The sequence below is a fragment of the Oscarella lobularis genome, chromosome 15, assembly GCF_947507565.1.
Source record: "Oscarella lobularis chromosome 15, ooOscLobu1.1, whole genome shotgun sequence".
Lineage (NCBI taxonomy): Eukaryota > Metazoa > Porifera > Homoscleromorpha > Homosclerophorida > Oscarellidae > Oscarella > Oscarella lobularis.
In genome coordinates, this window is record NC_089189.1 from 2,041,273 (window position 1) to 2,061,421 (window position 20,149).

Here is a 20,149-nt window from a genome sequence, read left to right on the forward strand (position 1 = left end):
CACATATTAATGGCTTTAGTTTTCAGAGCAATACACGCATAATGAGTTTGTAAGTCTTCCATACGCAAACCACTATAATATCTTCGACCTTTACGCGAAATAGGTTTCTTCAGCAGAATAAGTTAGAAACTCTTAGCGACTCGCTACTGGAGAACGTTCAAGTCGAGTCACTGTAAGATGGCGATAACTAAAGCGCGCGACAATGGGAATTAAGTCTTTAATTCCTCATTAATTAAGATACGTATCGGGAAACAACCTCAAGGAGCTCCCACAGTCCTTGTCTAAGCAATCACGTCTTAGGTTATTGTATGTAAAGATTAGAAGTGGACATGAAATGCGACTCAGTAGAACATGCACATATAGGAATTGCATGTTCAATTCGATCTCATCAATCAGACGAGAGTCCTTTCAAAACCTTACCAATCTCAAAACCTTGTAAAGTAAATAAACGTTCGAAATCAAATTATTATTGCAAACTTTTAGAAACCTTATGCACAACAACATTACGTTTTTTGAAGACGACGCGTTTTCCAACTTGGGAAATATCGACGAAATGTTAGAAACTAACATTATTTAAAACTTTGGGAAAACATCAAAATGAAATTCTTAAGATACTTGCAAGGCAATCCTTTCCATGACATGCCAATGCATTTATTCAACTGGCAGCCCCACGACGCAAAAGTGTAGGTGCTGGGTACTTACGCTTTTAAATATTAATCTGTCGTATCCTTAGCTATATGAGATGCTCAGGAACGCACGAACTGCCTCAATTTCCTGCCCAAACTCATCTGTAATATTTATTTCTAAAAACCAATCAGTTGCCATACTAGCCTTATAACTTTTTCGCATGCAGACAATGCACAACAAAAGCCGTAGGAATCGAAATGAACTTCGATAACATAATGAGACCGTTCGTGGAGAAAATGGGATACACTTGTAAAGGCGAAGACAGAGATTACGAACTCAGGCGACCAGTCAGTTGCACCCAGTGCCCAGTTGGCACCGAATCTCGAGAAGGACAATGCACTGCATGCCCAGCAGGTATAAAAACAAGTTTAGCACGGTCAGAAAGAATCCCTTAGAACTATGCGTGGCAACGGCTAACCACTAATAGCTCTCGTGCGGAATTAGTGCGAATAAGGACGTTCCCTTTCCCCGTTTCACAAACACCTGTACAGTATAATCAATGTACCATTGTTTACAGGAGGTTTTTATCAAGACACGACGGGTCAGCAAAACTGCAGTAAATGCGTAGACGGAACCTACGTGTCACCTGAAAAACAGCCGGGGAAGAGTGCGACCGACTGCGCTGTCTGCCCCGAGGGAACAAATACGACCAGACATGCTGGACACAGAGCGTGCTACTGCCTAGAAAACTATTACCGTCTGGATCGCTTTGGAGGCTGCTATGCGTGTCTCGATGCAGGACAAAACTGCACGAACGACTATCTACATGTAAAGACGGGTTACTGGATGAGTTGGAACGTGTCTCGCAACCAAAGTAGCAAAGAACTAGAAAACGAATACTACGAATTTATTGTTAACATTCAAATGAATACAAGTTACAACGAGAGCACGGTGAAATTTTCTAAAACGGTGCCAAAAATTCACCCGTGCCCTATTCCGGGCAGCTGCAACGGTGTGGATCCGATGCAGCTGCGCTTCAGAGAATCGGCTATGTGTACCAAAGGCTATGAGGGAACACTGTGCGCCGTCTGTCAACCGTCCTACTACTCGTGGTTTCAAAAATGCTACGAGTGTCCGGCCAAGTGGAGAACGGGTTTACAGATATTAGGAGTTGCTGTGGTGCTGTTCATCGTACTACTCATTCTCTATATTGCCGATAAAAATAGAGAACGATCTCACAACGTGGTTGATCGTATAGCGTCGAAAATAAAAATCCTAGTCGGTTTCGGTCAGGTCATGGCCGGAGTTTTCGAAGCTCTAGCATACGTACCCTGGCCCAAAGCGCTTTTACTCTTCGGTCATTATCTCAAACTCATCGAACTAAACGCCGTCGCCGTAGCTAAACCCTCTTGCCTAACCGAATCACTAAAACTCAACGCTCTCAAATCACCTCTAGTAATGATCGGATTTCAAATAGGACTTATTCTAACAATTTGGACCTACCACTTCATCCGATACAACGTCATTTCCAAGTGCGCGAGATTTCGGACTGCGACTAATCGAGCTCTGTCTCTAGCAAGAGTATCGTGTTTGAGAAACACGTGGTGGATATTGTTTGTATGCTATCCGGCTACAACAGCTCAAGTCGTCACTCTTTTACCCTATAAACCGTGGACGTGCTTTCGTCTCTGTTTATCGTCTGACGAAAACAGTGACTCTTGCAAGTGGTTGCTCAAAAGCGACCTGAGTTTGGAATGCAATTACGAGTCTCATTGGAAAGGACTCTGGATCACTTGCTGGACTTTATACAGTTACGTTCTGTCTCTGCCCATTCTACTTTTTATTGGGCTGTTCTACAGAAGGAAACAGCAAATCGCAGCAAGAAATGACGACGAAGATCTAAACCACATGCTAATTCGATGCTATGTGAAACCGGTACCGTTCAAGATAAATTTACTGAAGTCACTCTATTTTCTCCACGAGAGTTACAAGAAGAAATTTTGGTTTTGGGAGATTACGGAAATTCTGCGTAAGATTCTACTCACATGCGGTATACAGTTCTTCGGGGAGAAGAGTCACTCGGGAATAGCTATCGCTGCCCTACTAGCAAACGTCTTTCTCCTACTACACGCCCAACTGAGACCGCTCAAAAGGAAAGGAGATCATTGGCTGCAGTTGATCTCATTGGCCGTCATTTCGCTTAATCTTACTGTCGGAACTCTTATGGCTATGTCGTATCGTGAAGAGACGTACGACAATTCAAAAGATCAAAGTATTTTCTCTATCATCGTTTTGGTGATCAACGGCCTATTCGTTCTATACGTCCTAGGTTAGTTTCCTTGACATGGTAGAGTATTACTATTCATGTACTCCTTATAGGAAAGCTTGTTTATTCTGTCATCGTGGCTGTGCGGTACGTTAGGAAGAAGCACAGAAAGGTCTCCTTGATTCCTTTACTTGTTGAACTATTCGACGGAACTACCTCAGCCAACAAGTGAACCACAACAAAGGGTAGATAGAGTTGAAAATACTGATTCGCCATTTACTTTGATAGATAGATAGATGCACACGTGTTGGCGAATTATCTAGCATAGTGCATGACTATTTAGTATTATAGAATCCTTAAAGACTCTTGTCGGTTATATTACAGCTGATTACGTTTCTTGCCTCTGACCAACGCTAAAGGATGCTATATATGGTGGCACAGCATGCAATCAATCTCTAGAAATGGACCGCGGGTTCGAAATAGGGGCCCCCAAGTACGACTTCACTAAGTCGCTGACAGAATTAGTCAATTTGAACAGTATTAGAATGAGCGACGCAGCGATAGACGCGCGATTGCTTACGAGGGAGCGGATGCGCGTTGAGAAAAGGGCGGAGCTGCTTCCGCAGAAAAAAATCATCCTTCTGGCTCAACAGACCAGCCATGCGTCTCTGAAATGCATCCTTCCCAAAGAGAAAAGAAGTCTAACGACTATAAAATGACCTTGGAATGCTTACGTTCATCTCAGGATACGGGATGTCGCGCATCCCGTATAACAACATGCAAACGGCCCGATCTGCCCTACAGAAGCTCCCTGTGGCTCGACCACGGGTTCTTTAGCTTGCTAAGGAAGCTATTGCGATGTTCGATCTTTTAAATGTCCACTCGACGCAGTCTGAGCACGGATTTTTGAGGTAAGAGAATCCGAGTCGCCGTTTAGAAAGATCTGTACTGCCCCACAGGGTCCACCCCACACCTCACACACGCACACCCGCACGCGCAGAAACAATCACACGCTTGTTCACAAAGACGCGCTATACGTCGTTTATTGTCTTGTAGTAACGTTTAGGATGCTGTACAGAGAACCTTAGCTATCACAGAAAAAATGCTAATCTAACGCTTATTGCTACTGATGGACGCGCCACGAGATATCACATCTAGAGACTAGCTCTCTTAGCCTCGCCTGGCCTGTAGCCCTCTTCCCGTCTCTCAGTTTTTATCAGAGAGATGGGAGGAGGACCTGGCCACGCGAGGATACTTCGGCTCTCCCCCCAGTGTATGAAAAGGTCAATGATTCTTCTTCTTAACGGGCACGAGCTTTAGGCCAATATCATACTAAATGCAAAATGTACTTTAGTGAAACCTATCTTGAACCGATTATTCTAGCTCACAAACAGCTGTCAATGCGTTGTCTTGATTATCTTTCTATGGGTGCCCGTTGCTACCTAACCCCGCCTCATTTTCAACGAATTCAAACCAAACACAAACACGTCTATCTAAATGGTGAATCGAGATTCTTCATCTGTCCTTTGTCGTGGTTTCACTTGTTGCCTGAGGCAGCTCCTCCATCGAATAGTTCGACAAGTACAGGTATCACTGAGACCTTTCAGTGTTTTCTCCTCACGTTCCGCACAGCCAAGATAACAGAATAAGCAAGCTTCCCTAAAAGAGTGCATGAATAGGAGGAATACTCTAGGAAACTAACCTAGCACGTATAGAACAAATAGGCCGTTGATCACCGAAACGATGATAGAGAAGGTGCTTTGATCTTTTGAATTGTCGTACGTCTCTTCGTCGTACGACATAGCCATGAGAGTTCCGATTGTAAAATTAAGTGAAATAACGGTCAATGAGATCAACTGCAGCCAATGATCTCCTTTTATTTTCAATGGTCTAAATTGAGCATGCAGCAGTAGAAAGATATTGGCCAGTAGGGCAGCGATTGCTCGTTCCAACTGTAATTTCTCATTTTACATAAATGCAAGGTAATGTGCTTTCTATTCTAATGGTCTCTTCTGATACACTTCAGAATGATGGAGAAGCAGCGTGTACACGAACTGTCTAACAGGAAATGAACTGAGAGCCATCAAAAAAATCTCTTTTTGACGCACTCATCAATCTTGATGCAAACAGGACGATCGACAGAACTTCCGACTTGAGGTACGTAGCCGGTTTTGCACGTGCAATTGAACGATCCCGGCACGTTTGTACAGTCGACATTTACGTGACACGCCCCCTTGTCGACAATCGATTCTGGACATTCGCCGAGACATTCGTTACAGTCAATGCATACAGGTCGATTGGCTGGTGCGCCGGAGCCGTCGGCTTTGTAGCCGATCATGCACTCGCAATCGAAACCATTTTCCGTTATTCTGCATAAGGCATTCTCGTGGCACGTGTGAGATCCGTTTGGTGCCCGTGTGCACGCGTCTGTCTTAATGCACACGGGACGGTTTGTCGGTTTACCGGAAGCCGGTTCCGGTGTAAATCCGGCGTTGCACGTGCAGTCATAGGATCCTGGTGTGTTGGAGCACGTGGCCTCCAAGTGACATTCCTCGTCAATAGCCTCTGGGCACTCAGGCAAACATTCATTGCAGTCGACGCACACTGGACGACTGGGATCCGCCGTTATTAAAGCATCGGGCTTGTACCCTATCTTGCACGTGCAGGCGTATCCCCCAAGAGTATTGGAGCAGCTTTGAATCGCCTCGTCGCAATCGAAGTCGGTCCCTTCAGCGCATTCGTCTATATCCACGCATTGGACGCCGTTGCCAGTAAAGCCACTAGAGCAAGTGCATTGAAAAGATCCGTCAGTGTTTACGCAGTAGGCGTTCCAGTGGCAGTTGTCCGTACCAAGGACGCATTCATTGACGTCGTCGCAGAACAATACTCCGTCTCCAGCGTAACCGACGTTGCACGAGCACGTAAAATTTCCAAGAGTGTTCGAGCACGTTGCCCTAATATGACAGTTGTCTGTGCCAAGCGCACATTCGTCAATATCGCTGCAGTTTAAGCCATCACCAGTGTAACCGATCATGCATTCGCATCGAAACCCGTTCGGAAGAAGCTTGACGCACTGGGCTCTGTCATTACAGTTGTGCGTGCCGGCGAGGCAGTCGTCGTCCGGCTGCCCAGACGAGATGAACGTCCACTCTCCCGCCTCGATTCCTTTTGCCACGGGACCCCCTCCAGAGCATGAGGCGTTAATGCCAACCACCACGCCTTCTTCAAAAACAATTTGATACTCTTCGCCCTGTTGGTAAGTATTCGGCAGAGAGCTATTCAGCCGAAATGAAACTGTTCTAAGATCAGCGCTTATTGTAACCAGACTCCTGTCAGAGGAGTCCACCCTCTGGATCAGTGTGCCGTCATTGACGTGATAGACTGATATGAAGCGTGGACTAACAATCGGATTTTGAACCTAGAAATAAAAATTTCAATGCACAGTGATAATTAGGCCGCAACTATGTCGAAGCGGAGACTTAATTTTTACGCAAGTCCTGTAGGAAACTTACTTCGTGGTTAAATGATATGCTTGCCACTGCGTCAACCGCCACGCTTCCGTTGACAAGAGGAGCTTCTGTTTGCGTATTCAATAACGGCTTGGGCTGTGACACTGAGAAGAAAAACGCGTTAGGAAATTAATGTAGTTGCGAGAGACTGTTGTTACCAGAAGTGACAACGGTAAAGCAAACCAAATGTGATGGAGCTCTAAAGAAATCGATGAGCACGCATCAAAACGTCCCTAGCCTACCGGACATCGTCCAAGAACTGAAAACACATGATGTGCGGACGATTGGCTTGTTCTGCATCTGGCTCCCACGTGAATGTCACCGACTTCTCTCCATTGCCTCTGTCCATCAAATCCGTCACTGACATGCCACGTGGCAGAATATAGACAGCATCGTCAATCCTAGGTAAATTAAAAATTTGAACAAAACTACTTGTAAGTTATTTATTACTCGTTAGATGGAAAATTGGAATGTCCAATGAAAATTTCTAGAGTGAGATTGCCGCCGCTTTCGACAGCAAAGCAACGAGGCTGTTGACGCGGAATGTGAACTTGATGGGGAAATATCGGTCTCGACGAGCAAGGCGTGCCCGTGTCAACGACATCCATAAGCCACTGAAGCGGTACACTGCTAAGAGGATTTGATCGAGCGACGTCATTTGAATAAAAATCCTCGATTTGAAGAGCAGCCGCATAAAGACCGGATTTGGCGGGAATCCACAAGATTTCGCAATCTTATGAAGATATCATTTAAACGAGGCACGTATTTCATAAATAATTTGCCTCTGAAAGCGTCGCATTGAAAAGTCCATCAGGTTTGTTCTTTTCAATGCAAGCCGATCCGCACTCGTCCTTATCCGGATCCAAATTTGAAAGAGCCCATCGACATTTGACGTCATCGAAATCGGGATCGGCGTGGGGTATCGTAAGTCTGAGTTCGCAACCGACTCGAGCCGGAAGTAGAGGGACCATGTCGACGACCGGACTTTGATTGATCTTACCGCGATTGACGACGCCCATGCTGTCGTTGCGCCGAACAAAAGATATCCGCAATTGAAATCGAATGTCTCCGCCGAAAGCATTTTGCGTATCGATCCAACAGCAGTCGTGCGTCCCATCAAAATTGTTTCTACGTTAGGAGGATAAGCGTGCGCATTTGATTGTGCAAGCACTCCGCGTTGTGTCATACCCGATGACGAATTCTTGCGAATCAGCGACGGGAAAGGAGACTTCAAACGTTCTTGTACCGGATGACCAATCATTGGCGGCGCTAAACGATGTGCAGACGTATTTTATTGTAGCACCCAAGAGTTGCGAACCACAGTTATTGGATAAACAACGAAACTTCACGGGAGATCCGAGAACCCTTTGGTCTTGTATTGCTGCGTCGGTGCAAAAGCCTTCCGAACTGCTACGTCTCCAAGAAATACGAAAATTGAACTGCATCTATAGAGCAGAACGGATCGGAGCAGTCAGCCTAGCTGAGAAATATGAGCCTATAGCTGGTAAGGATTGGATGATAGAGAAGACTTTTATTCTCTAAACATTACCCTCAAATTTGTTAAAAAACGGAAGATCCTTAGGAGGTTATATATATTTTCGTTATCTGAAAGCTTGTAGAAAGAGACCCAAGGAAACCCCGGCGCGAACGGCCGAACAAACGCGGTACGCCACACCAATCGTCTTGAAGCGTCCGTGCTCGTTCGACTGCGTACGTACCTCTCCCGCGACTCCATTTTCCTGGTTCCCGACGGCGTGAAAGTTCATCGTAAAACCACGGAAATGAGTCGATGCCGAGGGAGAAAAGGTGCTGGCGAACGCGAGAGCGGTTACGACGAAGGCGAGCACTGCCATTCAACTGCTTTCCGCTGGTTTCGTCCTCGCTCAGATCAGGGCGAGAGAAAGGCCGGGGCGTAACCGTCTGGCCAGTGTACGTCTTCTGCTTAGGCAATCCCTCCAATGAGACCGTTCAATGTTACAGGTACGTCAGACAACTAATTTCATTGCAGCCTAACGTACTATATGCAGACGACGAACGGCCGTAAGAAAGTTGCTGGAGTCCTTGAGCAGATCAGAAGGAGGCCTGAGAACGAGTCGAGCGCTCAGTGTGCTCGATCTATTTAGATCGTGAAATGTGTTAGCATTTTAGTACTACACTTACAGCGCAAAACGTTTCTCTGTACGCGAATTCAAAAAAAACCTGCGAAATATGTAACCACTGAAAGCAATGCACGCGCTTGGTACGGTATCTACCTGGTTGAAGGCACATGCAGTGAGTAAATCAATCTCATATACTGTCTACACAGACGCTGACACTGATAGCTAGTGACGCAGCATGAGTTTTTATCAAGAACATCAGCGATAAAATAAGAGTTTCGTCGTAAAATAAAAATTTTCGTTTTATTGTGTAGGGTAAAAACAAAATTCCAATACGAACGCGCGCTAAAAAGCGTCAACAAAGCGTCCAAGAAGGAATCCAACAAAGCGTCCAAGAAGGAATCCAACAAAGCGTCGAAAGAAGTGGTCACTTCTCGCTCTCGTTTCGTACACCGTACGAAACTGCCTGTTTCGTCGTCTCTGACACTGGCATGACGGAGGGAAACGCCCCTACGAAACGCCGCGCTCACCAATCTGCGTTCATCGACGGCAAAATCTACCTATTCGGCGGCAAAACAGGAAAGCTGACCTCCTGCTCTTCCGATGCGATCTACGTGCTGAGTTGCCGCGAGCGGAAGTGGATTCGTCGCCAGACAACCGGTCTCAAATTAGATTTCATCGGTGGAAGATGCGTAGCAATAGAGGGCATCATCTACTCGTACAATCGAGACGAAAACATATCCCGTCTCGATCCCAGCGAAATGGAATGGAAGGAGGTTTCCGTCGAAGGAGAGGAGAAACCAAGGCGACGCGCCGATTGCTATTTATTGGCAATTGGGTCGGGACTGATAATGTTTGGAGGCAGCTTCGTGTCGAGGAGACGAGGCTCTTCGCACGATCGTCTGCAGTCGGGTGCCAGTCATCGTGGGGAAGTGAATAATGAAATTTATGAATTTGAATTTGGAGAAAATAAGAAGACCGGTTCGTTCTGCGTCTGATGCGATATGGATATATACTGTGTTTAGGACTGTGGGTGGACTTGGAGTTGGCTGGGGCGCGACCTGAACCGCGTGCGGGCGGTGCCGTGGCAACGGTGGATCAGTATCGAGGCGTTCTTCACGGTGGCTGGAGTGGCGACGACAAAAAGCTTGAAGACCTTTTTGTCATTGATCTTAGAAATAAGGTCATATGAAATCTAAACAATAAATAATCTGATTTATATGGTATTTTTTAGACGTGGAGCTCAGTTGACTTTGCATCCAAACTGTCCGGCAGATGTCGTCACACTCTCTGTTCGATTCCAATTGAAGGCCTAGAAGATAAAGTCTGCCTTCTTCTCATTGGAGGGTGCAAGTCCGATTCCGCTTTGATCTTGGACATTGATGAGTCCCTATCCTACGAAGTGAGCAACTTGTCTTTTTTTATGGCGCAAATATATGATCATATATATATTTTAGTTGAAATTGGATAGAAGTGTTGCTACCGTTTATAAGCATTCAGCTCACTGCATTCTAAATGATGATCAAACTGCTGCTCTCTTTCTTTGCGGTGGAAGTGACGCTTCATTTGCAGGCACATTTAAATCCATTTTGACCGTCTTAGAATTTGGTACTACATTAGGTCTATTCAATTCATCTTTTGACTTCCGTTGCTGTATTTAGACGCGCTTGCTAAGTACGTGAAGATTAAAAGAGACATTTTTCTATCACTAGCTTCTCCAACTAAGACAAGGTAATCTCTGAATATGAGCGCTTGGGTAGGCTAATAGCCCTTGGCTTTGCGTTAGAGAGGAGCTAACGACCGAGTTGAAGCAATTGAAACAGAAGGCTGAATCGCACCAGTCGAATCTCTATAAAAGCGAAACCAGATGGTAGGTATTTGAATTGGTAACCTATATCTATCAGGTGTTATTAGTAACTGGCTGACACATTTGAACGAAGAACTGGATAAGGAAGTGGCTCGCAAAGATGCTGAATTGTAAAGCACCACTTGATAATCATGTCTTGGCTCTTATTGATGCTCCTCTCTGTTTAGAAGAGCTCTTCAGGAAGAATTACACGATCAGAAGTCTCAGCACGAAGAACTGGATAAGGAAGTGGCTCGCAAAGATGCTGAATTGTAAAGCACTTGATAATCATGTCTTGGCTCTTATTGATGCTCCTCTCTGTTTAGAAGAGCTCTTCAGGAAGAATTACACGATCAGAAGTCTCAGCACAAAGTGACAAGGTAGACTGCCATCCCAGTCATTCTTCTTCTTCCTGAACTACTAGTTTCTTAGAAATGATCTGAAGCTCTTGCGACAGAAGCTAGAAGAGGAAGCCAGCCAAGTTCAAAGAGAACAACTTCACTGTCAGAACCTTCACTGTCAGAACCTCAAAGCTTCATTGGATTCGTCCGAGAGACGTCTAAACGAATTCGTCGACGCGCTGAACATCAAGAGTGAAGACGTTCAATTGAGCAGTCAGAAGCTCGGATCTGGATCATTTGCTGGTAAGTCGACTTCTTCTAAATTTGAACACTCGTGTCATCTTATTATTGATCAGATGTTTACGTTGGAAATTGGCAGGGAAGCCGAGTTGCCGTGAAGAAATTCCACCAGGTGCTCATGACACCTCGAAATTCGCCTCTCTTTCGACAAGAAGTTCTGATTTGCAGTCGATTGCATCATCCCAAAATCTTAATCGTCTACGGTGCCGTCATAGAGAAGAGAATTCCTTTCCAAATTGTCGCGGAGTTGCTCGAAGGATCCGTCGTGGAAGTCATTGACGCCGCTCATTATTCCGAATCTTATCTTACGAATTTTGAGCAGATTTCAATAGCCGTCGACATGGCATCAGGAATCGCCTATCTCCATCAACTCCGCCCTAAGCCCTACGTCCACAGTGACATCCGTTCGACCAACGTATTCGTGACGAAAGATATGACGGCGAAAGTGGGTGATCTGGGAGCTTCTCATGCTCTCGAGAGCTCTCGCTCGATAGGCCCACTCAGCCGGCAATACATAGCTCCTGAAAGAATGCCTCGTGTCGACGGCACTGCTGCTCATAGCTCACTTGAAAGTGACGTCTTCAGTCTGGGCGTGACTTTGATTGAACTGTTCACTGGAGAGGCTCCCATTCCCGATGATAGGCATCGTCAGCTAGATCGATTAGCAAAGCGACGAGAGCTTTATGAGCTGTGCTCGCGTATGATTTCAGATGAGAGGACAGCGAGACCTAAAGTTCAGAGCTGCTTTGGAATTTTGAAGAAGGGGGCGGAGTGTGGAAGTAGTAAAAGGACGGTTTGGAGTGCATTTGAAGGAGACAAGCACAAAGTTGTTTTATCCTCTAGTAGTGACGTCTAGATTGTGAATTCAAAACCAAAACAGAAAGACGTTCTGCCGTCGACCACACCTACATCGATCTGCCCACGCCAGATTTCTCCGAACCGACAATCATAACATCCGTTTTGAAAGTAATCTTACAGCTAAAAGATGTAGCGGCCTAGCATCGGCGCTGCACCCGTATTATTTGATAGGTTTCTGAATAATCACGATACTGTGATGTCATCAGCAGTTCTTCACGATTAAAATCAAGTCTACGCTCACGTGGTACAGTAGAACTGCTTTAATTAGGGAGTGTCCTCTAAACCGTCGTAAACAACTCGGAAGAGTTTAATTCTGCTAGTACACGGTACGAATTTAAGCTTTCGTCCGGCTGCGATCGAGCTACTTACTGTCTTTCGTTTCTATGTTAGAGATACTGACCACTTGAAGTGCCATCGTCATGACGGACGGAAACGCCCCTTGCAAACGCCGTGCCCATCAATCTGTTTTCATCGGTGGCAAAATGTACGTTTTCGGAGGCGATACAGGAGGCTTCGTTTGGTCCGCCTGCCCATCTGATGAGATCTTCGTTCTGAATTGCCATAAGAAAACGAGGAAGTGGATCCGTTACCAGACGACCGGTCTCAAATTGAATTTCATCGGTGGAAGAAGCGTCGCAATCGACGGCATAATCTATTCGTACAATCAAGACGGAAACGTCTCTCGTTTGGATCCCGACGAATTAGAGTGGGAAGCAGTGGCCAGTTCCGCCGAAGGGCAAAAGCCTCAGAAACGCATCAATTCCTATTTGTGGGCTATAGGATCCAAGCTGATCATGTTTGGCGGCGAGTTTCTCAGCGCGGTGAAGCAAAGCGATTGCCAGCCAGGATCGAAAGAGCAGAAGAAAAAGAACAATGAAATATTCGAGTTTCAGTTTGAAAAAGGCAACAAAACAGGTTTATTTTTCCTCGAAATAATTTTTTTAAATAAAAATTTAGTAATTAGGGTTGTGGGCGGACTTGGAATTGGCTGGAACGAGGCCTGCGCCTCGGGCTGAGGGAGCTATGACGACGATAGATCACTATCGAGGCATTCTTCACGGTGGCCGTAGTGGCGATGGCAAAATGCTGGGCGATACTTTTGTTATTGACCTGGCTGCCAAGGTCGGTCGTATGAATAATTATATGTTGTGTTAGGTTTGATGATCTCTTATTTTAAGACTTGGATTCCTGTTCATTTTGACGAGCCACACTTGTCAGACAGGTGCTGTCACACTTTGTGTCTCATAGAAGGCGTGGTAGAAACAGTCTGCCTTCTCATTGGCGGCTGCAAAGGGTCTTCCGCCTGGGTTTTGGACGTTGATAAACCCCGCGCTTACGAGGTGAACTATACCCTAAGCCTATACACCTTCATTTTATTTTCTTTATTTTCTTGTTTAGTTGAATATGAAGGAAAGCGAAGCTGAAATTTATAACCATTCAGCTTACTGCCTGACAGATAATGAGGGAAATGTTCGTCTTTTTCTTTGCGGTGGAAATGATGTTCGGTCTCCCTTTAACGGCACTTCTAAATCGATTTTGACCACTCGAAACCTTGGTAAAGCGAAGTTTAGTAGCGAACCTTTCTAATGAATTTTTTAGATACCTTTTCTGACTTTAAGAGTCTAAAACTGAGCGTTGATCGTTCATCTTACGCATCGTCGCTTAAAATTGGGTAGAGTCAATGTCGTTGGCTATATGATCGTTTATCATTTCTTTGTTAGAGAGCACGTACAAAGTGAAGAATATGACTGTGGTCAATCCCAGTGGTAGGTTGTCAACGATATGTAATATTATAATGCACAACTGAAATAGTTCGAGCCAAGACTACAATCATTCGATGGTTCAAAAAGATTCGGAAATGTAAACTACCTTTTCCTCGTTCTCTTCCTATTGTAATAGCTTAAATTGTCTATAGAAGAGAACTGAGGAATCAATTGGATAAGGAAAGTTCCCAGCATGAAGTGGCTAGGTGATATTCGAGACTGACTACAGAAGAGCCACGTAGTCAGTTTCTGTAATTGCTTAGACGAGAATTGGAAACTGAGTTGAAACTTTTGAAACAACAGCTTGAAGAGAAAAATAGTGAAATAGAAATGCTCAAGAAACGTCTCAATAGCGAGGCTGAGGACACACCTACAGTCAAAGGCGATGAAGAACTTGGATCGGGATCTTCTGCCAGTATGTAATTCAACTCATAATTGGTTATTTTTACTTCTTGATTCAACTTGTTCATAGGAGCCTCGCCCGAAACGAAGCGAGAGTAAGTTGGGTTTGAAGTCATCTCAGGACTCGCCGTGCTTTTTTTCCTGTTTGCAACTATTTTATGTCTACCCGGTACTATTTTTTATCATCTCATTTGTGCTAAACCCCTTTCTCCGCCCACGCCAGAGTGAAAGAGATCCGCTATGAAGAAAATGTAACGTTTAATCGTTAATTAATTCAGTTGCTCGCACACGTACCAGCGCCCGATTTGAACTTGTGCTCAAGGGACGGAAAAGATAAATATCCCTCCCGGAATGTGTATGTACAGTATACGGGATTGTAACTTACGGGTGATACGAAGAGCAAGAATCGCCGGCGTAATCTTCCTTTAGATAAGCCATCCCTTGCCCTTTAGGCTTGAGTGCCATCTTTCACACACATGAAAGTCTTTTCCTGCAAGAGCGACGCGCTCCAACGATGGGTTATAGAGCGATGCGATCGTACTCTCCCCGACGCCGCGTACGACACGACGCGGCTACGAACGGATCGCCTGACGGCAGCTAACCGCAACAAGGTTAAGGTTAGTCGCCCTCATTCAAAGCCCTCTAGTACGTCCTCCCATAATAGAAGTCCTCACTACGAGAAAATAATTCAGTAGACAGAAAACACGTGAGTTGTGGTTAAAGAGAGGACGAATTTAGGGTCGCGATCAGACCACTGTCGTCTGTCCAGATGGGACGCCTCTCTCGAATCGTCCAAAAAATCCGCAACGTTACTTTCTTCCTCTCCGTCGATCGTTCTTCTAAGCCATTAGTTAAACTTACAGTATTCACGTTATAATTTCCCGTAACCCACGTACGGTAGATCATGATTCTTAGGCACCCAATAGTCCAATATACCACTTGTATCGTTGAGGTCGAAGGTTTGAAATTATTTTTGATGTTACCTGGTATTCCCATCTGACACTCTACTTCATATATATCAAAGCAGTTAAAGCAAGTAGATATTTATTGCACCTACACGTTCACGCACACGTACACAAACAACCGAACAAACCATGCACAGACGTCTAAAGACGTTACTGCACAATTAGTTATAGCTTTGACAATACACTTTTGTCTCTGCCATGACGTGGAACTCAGCCAGAGTCTCATCTGCTGCTTTCTTTGCCTGCTCTAGAGTCTGCGTCGGCAGCAGCAACAATTTCTATACCATGCAAATACCAGTTTCAGCTAAGGTTCAAATACTGATATAGTGCATAATACTTACGTTTCTAATAACATCCAGGCCGCTCACAATAACACTTGCATTTGCGTATCTCGTATCTGAAGTGTCAATTTCTTCGTAAAGCTCCGAGATTTTATTGACAATATGAACTGTGTAGTCTTCGAAGCTCAACCCCGTTTTTTTCAATATTTTCTGGCGAAGTGGCGCAGCGATGAGCTTGACGCCGTTACTATATTGCTCAGTCATTTGGTGAGAAGCTGTCGCATTCCAAAGTTGCAAAACTACAAAGAAAAAGAAATCGTTGCCAAATAGGAGACAATAAACCGTATCTTCAGCATACCTTCTCTAACTTTTCTGTACACTTCATCCTCTCTTCTTTCCAAAGTAGTCGCATTTCTTATCAACTCCTCCGCTTCGAGCGCAACGGCTTCCAATTTGCCATCGCTTTCACTTTCTACCTTTCGATGCTCCATTGAAATGTTTCCCACGACTTCCAGAGCCTCTCGACTGCGGTTGGTCGCTATAATGCGATCCAGTTCGGCTTCTTCGAAAGCGTGATTGTAACTGTCACTCCTCGCGTTGAAAGTCCTCTGTAGTAGAGCCAATCTCCTATACTCCATTTCAACCGTATCAGGAAGTTGACGTAAAACGGACTGCAAACGATGATATTGCTGACACTTCTCTTGAGCAGAAACTAAAGAATTCCAATTATTTAAGTATATATTAAATTAATTACGCGTTAAATCTGAAATCTCTATAAACAAAGCACGCTAAGATGCTAAGAACGTTGGGTGCATAGGAAATTTATAGGTAGCTAGATGAGCACACATGTACATACATGCACTAGATTAATAGCTTACCTATTTTCACTCTCTCGTTGTCCACGGCAAGGACATGAAAATGATGCACAGGAATCATCGACTCGTTTGCAGTCGCTCTCAGTCTCTTCTTAAAAAGCTCCGCACGACTCAGAACCGCGCTCATATAACGTTGAGCGTGTTGAAAAGCCCGTTGACTGCGAAATTCCGACCTTGCCAGGGCCTTGGCCCTAATACCGGAACCACCAGAAACACTACGCCGCTCTCGTTTCCGTCTCGATACCGCCGCCACTTCGTCGACGCCCGGCCGACGAATGTACTGACCGGCCAGGTAGTGACGACGGCTGTAGCCCGGCAACGCGCGACGCAATCGCGCGGTGACGTCACGACGACTTCGTCCGGTGATGCCCGGAAAAATAGCGTCGGCCAAATCGAGAGCCACGTCTCGGATGCTCCGAAGATGCACGTTGAACTCCTGAACTGTTTCTTGACGACCAAGAAATGAGACGTTCATGCGGACGTTGACGTAGCCGCTCTCCAATAAACCGATGGCGACGTCGAATTCCATTCGTTTGATGTCGATTAGACCGCTTAGAGTGTGAGCGACAATGGCCGCGGCCGCTTCGAGACCGACTCTCGCGGCCGCTTTGACGCCTTCGTATATTGCCTTGGCTGTGTCGAGCGCAGCCTTTGCACCTTCAAAGGCTTTTTCGGCGACGGTGAGTGCCCCATAGACGATGGCGCGTTCAGTGTGGCAGGCAGCGTTCGCTGCGTGGCATGCCAGTAAGTCGACGCATAAGAACCAGCTGCACTCTAATGAATAATAAAAATTCGATGAGTGCTATAGTTAAGGTAAAGTTGGGTAAGTAAAATAGGTTTATTACACTACAACTATATATCTATCTTCTATCTACAACTCGGCTTTCCTCTTACCGCATTTTCTGATGCGACACAGGGCATTGACTTTGTCTCGAGCGTGACGGAGTTTTTCGGCTGTAGATTCAAAAAACGACGACGCAGAATTCTTTTTCTCTTCGGCTCTACGCACTCTTAGCGTCGCTTCATTAGCCCCCGTATCAATAATATGACTAGCGTCTGTATCCAACGCGTCGAGCGACCGCGAAGCGATGCTACCGCTAACGCGAAACGACGCGGCGTGCAACGAACCGTACGACGCGTAGATTCTCAACGAAGCTTCGAACACAAAAAGCGCACCGCGAAGATTGAGCACGAACAGAGAATTCGTGATAAGTAGCTGCTCTTCGCTTTCGATCATACCACCAAGAAAATTTACGTATCCATTCGCGACGACGTTGACGGAAGGCACGCCATCAACTTTCATGTCAATATCGAGTAGAGGTCCGTTCGAGCGATCGTTTTTCGATTTGAAAATTTTAATTAGTCCCTTGGCGAGATTGAGCGGCGTCATGGTAACCATGACTTTCACGTTTTTAGGAAGATTCACGTCGATATCGGCCGTTAGACGAAAGCCGAGAATTTGAACGGTGCCGTTGATGACGATACCCCGGGGTATAGAAATGCCAGACGGACTCAAAACGCGTGACGTAGCCGAAAAGGAAACGTGCAAACCGTCGGGAAAGCCGCTCTCGGCTACGACGCGCGGCAAGCGGACGCTCGAATGAAACGCGCGCAAGACGTCACTCATCGTCAGGGAACGATTCACTGATCCGTAGAAATAATTTTGAAACGGATCAACGACGTCTAATCCCACGTAGACGTCGACTTCGAGACGACCGAGCGACAAACTGGCGCCCAGTTCGAGAGCCGTGAGAAAGGGGTAAACCGGTTTTAGACTACCGGATAAAATAGCGTTTCCCAAGGTGAGATAGCTAATGCCAAAGGCGCGTTTCCATAGACCTTTCATAGTGAATCGAAACGTAATACCCTCGACTCCACCGCTCAGTTCTCCGGTGAATTCGAGTTGGGGATCCGACAGGGCAAGCGTTGCCCGAATGCCGGCCGACGTTTCTTTGCCGACGTCGAAGAATAAAGCGCATTCTCTTAATTCGATTGAGTCGCTCAGGCGAATGTTGTCGACACCGGCGGAAATTTCGAATTGGGCAACGGAGCTTATAGTCGCTTCAAGTTGAAAACTCGCCTTCGATCCGATCGTTCCTTTGCCGAACTCGCATAGTCGATCGCCACCGCAGTTGCTAGGAAACGAGAATAGAGCAACTAGACTGAGACCTCGTTTGATGGAAATTTTCTCCAATATTTCGCCGCGAAGTCGAACGCCGGGCATCGACTCGGGCGAAATAATCGCGGCGACTCGAAGCGATTGATCCAACAACTTCAAAGCGGCGACGTCGACACCCGTCAATTTTTTAACGACGGAAGCGAAACCGATGTTTAAGAATTCAAAGCCTCCCGCCATGACAACGCTTTCGGTCGTCTTAGAAACGACGCCGCTGAGACGAACGCCATCCCAGTCGGCGATCTGGGGTCGACCGGAAAATTCCACTTGAAAATTTTCCGCCACTTTGACGCTGAGACGCGGTTCGAGAATCTTGAAATCGATTATCGACGCCGCTTGGAGTGCGGAGGAGAGAGTCGAAGGCAAGAAGTTGGCGTTGAATTTTTCAATAATTTTTCCTATATCGATTTCTGTGTGTTGAGCTGTGACGACGAAGCCTTTGCCACTTGGAGCCTGTCGAATTTGAACGTCGAAGTCGCCTGATCCGAATTTGAGATAACCGCCTGCTTGGAATCCGAAACTTCGCGGTTTCGAAAGTGTCATGTTGATATCGATTGAAGGATTGACTATTGAGAAGTATCCGGGAATTACGTCGATTTTCGAGTCGAGTCGAAATTCAGCGGCAAGAGTCATTGGTTTGGTGATTAAATCAAACCGAGTCATCTGAACGTCGAGTAGATCCGAAACGCCCGGCGGAACGTCGAGTTCAATGACGTTAAAATCCGGGACAATGGCGTTAATTAGATTTCCCAACGTCAACGAGCGTCCTGGATCGCGAACGGAGAAGCTCACGGCGTCGGCGCCGAGTTTGAGAAGAAAAATAACAGCCGGATGATCAGATACGAACGGTATCTTCGCGACGACGCTAACGCCTTTGGGAATATAACTCGAGATCGCGTTTCGTACGTTTCCGTCGAGAAGGTGAGGCAGTAAGTTCGGCACAACATTGTCCGAAGATACGACCACGCCCGTTTCGGGTACTGTAAGGCTTCCGAGCACGGGAACGTCGCGCAAGTCGACGCTTCCTCCCGTTAGCGTGCGCACGAGACCCGCGAGCTCGAAGCGCGGCAAATCGATCGCAAACGTGTAAACGGTTCGCGCTCTCTGATAGGAAAGCGCCGCGTAACGCGTCGCGATAAAGTGACATCGAAATCCGCCCCATCGGGCGATCGTCGGGGTCCCCGAAATTCCGAACGCGAATCCCGAAGGCCCGTACGTTCCAACGACGCGCGCTTTTTCGATAGTAAAGCGTTCCAAGCCGATCTTTCGAAGCGGCTCTTCCAACGCGTCGGGTAAGATTTTACTCCCGAGCCACTCGACGAAACTTCCGACCGGAATCGAACCGGATGTGGGTGCACCAAGAAAATATAAATTCGGTCCGATTTGACTGAATTTTAAATCGATTCCCGTGCCCCCAATGCGAACCGTTCCAGCAATATCGAAGCCTCGTATCGAGACTTTTTCAGTCGCCGACGGGTCCACGTGAATTCGAATAGATGCCGTTACGTTCGAAACGGCGAGTACGTTCTTTTCTATTGTCCACGTGGGAAACTCTTTCGTGCCGATCGACCAGTCGCCCGAATCGATATCGACCTCGAAATTTCTCACTCTGAAATTGAGAGGGCTCTCCGACGTCTTTGCTGGCGTCTGACCGAAGTCGGGAACGAGCATGAGAAGCAGATCGAGAACGCGATAGTCGTCGTGAAAAACGGCCGTTATCGACGTCGACGAGCTGACGACGCTGACGCCGCTTCGGTTGAGCAATGCAAAGCCGGCGTACTTCAATGCGGCCGATTCGAATGCTTCTCCATTGCCTATGAAGTAGGAGTGGGTCGTCTGATAGG

The 20,149-nt window shown here is 46.3% G+C and overlaps 5 protein-coding genes and 1 long non-coding RNA gene across 7 annotated transcripts; 3 read left to right on the top strand and 3 right to left on the bottom strand.

Moving 5' to 3' along the window:
- The first annotated feature begins 41 nt into the window (after positions 1–41).
- Positions 42–3,295, top strand: LOC136196298 (uncharacterized). The gene is made up of 10 exons (XM_065985820.1): positions 42–49; positions 104–172; positions 238–306; positions 364–435; positions 484–555; positions 612–683; positions 734–790; positions 854–1,041; positions 1,205–2,956; positions 3,007–3,295. Exons 1-10 carry the CDS (start codon positions 42–44, stop codon positions 3,123–3,125), a joined length of 2,478 nt encoding a protein of 825 aa, XP_065841892.1. The 3' UTR covers positions 3,126–3,295.
- Positions 3,296–4,720: 1,425 nt separating this feature from the next.
- LOC136195833 (fibulin-1-like) lies at positions 4,721–7,148 on the bottom strand. Its single transcript, XM_065985310.1, has 5 exons — positions 6,853–7,148; positions 6,645–6,803; positions 6,561–6,601; positions 6,406–6,506; positions 4,721–6,311 (listed from the first exon to the last, which is right to left on the bottom strand). The coding sequence occupies exons 1-5, from the start codon at positions 7,008–7,010 to the stop codon at positions 4,977–4,979; spliced, it is 1,794 nt and encodes a 597-aa protein (XP_065841382.1). The 5' UTR covers positions 7,011–7,148; the 3' UTR covers positions 4,721–4,976.
- Positions 7,149–7,183: 35 nt separating this feature from the next.
- Positions 7,184–8,312, bottom strand: LOC136195836 (uncharacterized). Its single transcript, XR_010671976.1, has 3 exons — positions 8,121–8,312; positions 7,591–7,847; positions 7,184–7,530 (listed from the first exon to the last, which is right to left on the bottom strand). It is a non-coding gene; the product is annotated as an uncharacterized lncRNA (long non-coding RNA).
- A 199-nt stretch (positions 8,313–8,511) lies between these two features.
- On the top strand, positions 8,512–12,083 carry LOC136195832 (uncharacterized). Of its 2 annotated transcripts, XR_010671974.1 has the most exons (13): positions 8,512–8,673; positions 8,813–9,479; positions 9,524–9,681; positions 9,733–9,900; positions 9,956–10,106; positions 10,160–10,229; positions 10,285–10,368; positions 10,413–10,475; positions 10,533–10,616; positions 10,671–10,724; positions 10,777–10,988; positions 11,042–11,951; positions 12,015–12,083. XR_010671974.1 is itself a non-coding variant. In XM_065985309.1 (12 exons), the coding sequence occupies exons 1-12, from the start codon at positions 8,629–8,631 to the stop codon at positions 11,839–11,841; spliced, it is 2,556 nt and encodes an 851-aa protein (XP_065841381.1). In that variant the 5' UTR covers positions 8,512–8,628; the 3' UTR covers positions 11,842–12,083. The 2 variants fall into 2 exon arrangements, 1 of the variants encoding a protein (XP_065841381.1); XM_065985309.1 differs by having other exon boundaries at positions 11,042–12,083.
- A 179-nt stretch (positions 12,084–12,262) lies between these two features.
- On the top strand, positions 12,263–14,248 carry LOC136195835 (uncharacterized). The gene is made up of 10 exons (XM_065985311.1): positions 12,263–12,758; positions 12,808–12,965; positions 13,022–13,183; positions 13,242–13,398; positions 13,443–13,515; positions 13,565–13,609; positions 13,656–13,703; positions 13,759–13,812; positions 13,870–14,021; positions 14,079–14,248. Exons 1-10 carry the CDS (start codon positions 12,263–12,265, stop codon positions 14,105–14,107), a joined length of 1,374 nt encoding a protein of 457 aa, XP_065841383.1. The 3' UTR covers positions 14,108–14,248.
- An 884-nt stretch (positions 14,249–15,132) lies between these two features.
- Positions 15,133–20,143, bottom strand: LOC136195845 (uncharacterized). Its single transcript, XM_065985317.1, has 5 exons — positions 17,024–20,143; positions 16,133–16,903; positions 15,613–15,966; positions 15,315–15,553; positions 15,133–15,251 (listed from the first exon to the last, which is right to left on the bottom strand). Exons 1-5 carry the CDS (start codon positions 19,974–19,976, stop codon positions 15,135–15,137), a joined length of 4,434 nt encoding a protein of 1,477 aa, XP_065841389.1. The 5' UTR covers positions 19,977–20,143; the 3' UTR covers positions 15,133–15,134.
- Positions 20,144–20,149: the final 6 nt, after the last annotated feature.

Excerpts from the sequence above, each read along its gene's own strand:
- LOC136196298 (XM_065985820.1), top strand. Across the intron at positions 307-363 it reads CAATCACGTCTTAGGTTATT|GAATTGCATGTTCAATTCGA; the intron begins GTATGTAAAGAT and ends ATGCACATATAG. Across the intron at positions 791-853 it reads TTTCCTGCCCAAACTCATCT|ACAATGCACAACAAAAGCCG; the intron begins GTAATATTTATT and ends TTTCGCATGCAG.
- LOC136195833 (XM_065985310.1), bottom strand. The coding sequence starts at position 7,010 with ATGGATGTCGTTGACACGGGCACGCCTTGCTCGTCGAGACCGATATTT. Across the intron at positions 6,804-6,852 it reads TCCAATTTTCCATCTAACGA|GATTGACGATGCTGTCTATA; the intron begins GTAATAAATAAC and ends TAATTTACCTAG. Across the intron at positions 6,312-6,405 it reads GCATATCATTTAACCACGAA|GTTCAAAATCCGATTGTTAG; the intron begins GTAAGTTTCCTA and ends TTTTATTTCTAG.
- LOC136195832 (XM_065985309.1), top strand. The coding sequence starts at position 8,629 with ATGCACGCGCTTGGTACGGTATCTACCTGGTTGAAGGCACATGCA. Across the intron at positions 9,480-9,523 it reads TGGAGAAAATAAGAAGACCG|GACTGTGGGTGGACTTGGAG; the intron begins GTTCGTTCTGCG and ends TACTGTGTTTAG. Across the intron at positions 10,989-11,041 it reads CGGATCTGGATCATTTGCTG|ATGTTTACGTTGGAAATTGG; the intron begins GTAAGTCGACTT and ends ATTATTGATCAG.
- LOC136195835 (XM_065985311.1), top strand. The coding sequence starts at position 12,263 with ATGACGGACGGAAACGCCCCTTGCAAACGCCGTGCCCATCAATCTGTT. Across the intron at positions 13,399-13,442 it reads TTTGACCACTCGAAACCTTG|ATACCTTTTCTGACTTTAAG; the intron begins GTAAAGCGAAGT and ends TGAATTTTTTAG. Across the intron at positions 13,813-13,869 it reads TCCCAGCATGAAGTGGCTAG|ACGAGAATTGGAAACTGAGT; the intron begins GTGATATTCGAG and ends GTAATTGCTTAG.
- LOC136195845 (XM_065985317.1), bottom strand. The coding sequence starts at position 19,976 with ATGCTCGTTCCCGACTTCGGTCAGACGCCAGCAAAGACGTCGGAGAGC. Across the intron at positions 15,967-16,132 it reads CAACGAGAGAGTGAAAATAG|TTTCTGCTCAAGAGAAGTGT; the intron begins GTAAGCTATTAA and ends GGAATTCTTTAG. Across the intron at positions 15,554-15,612 it reads GTACAGAAAAGTTAGAGAAG|TTTTGCAACTTTGGAATGCG; the intron begins GTATGCTGAAGA and ends TTTTCTTTGTAG.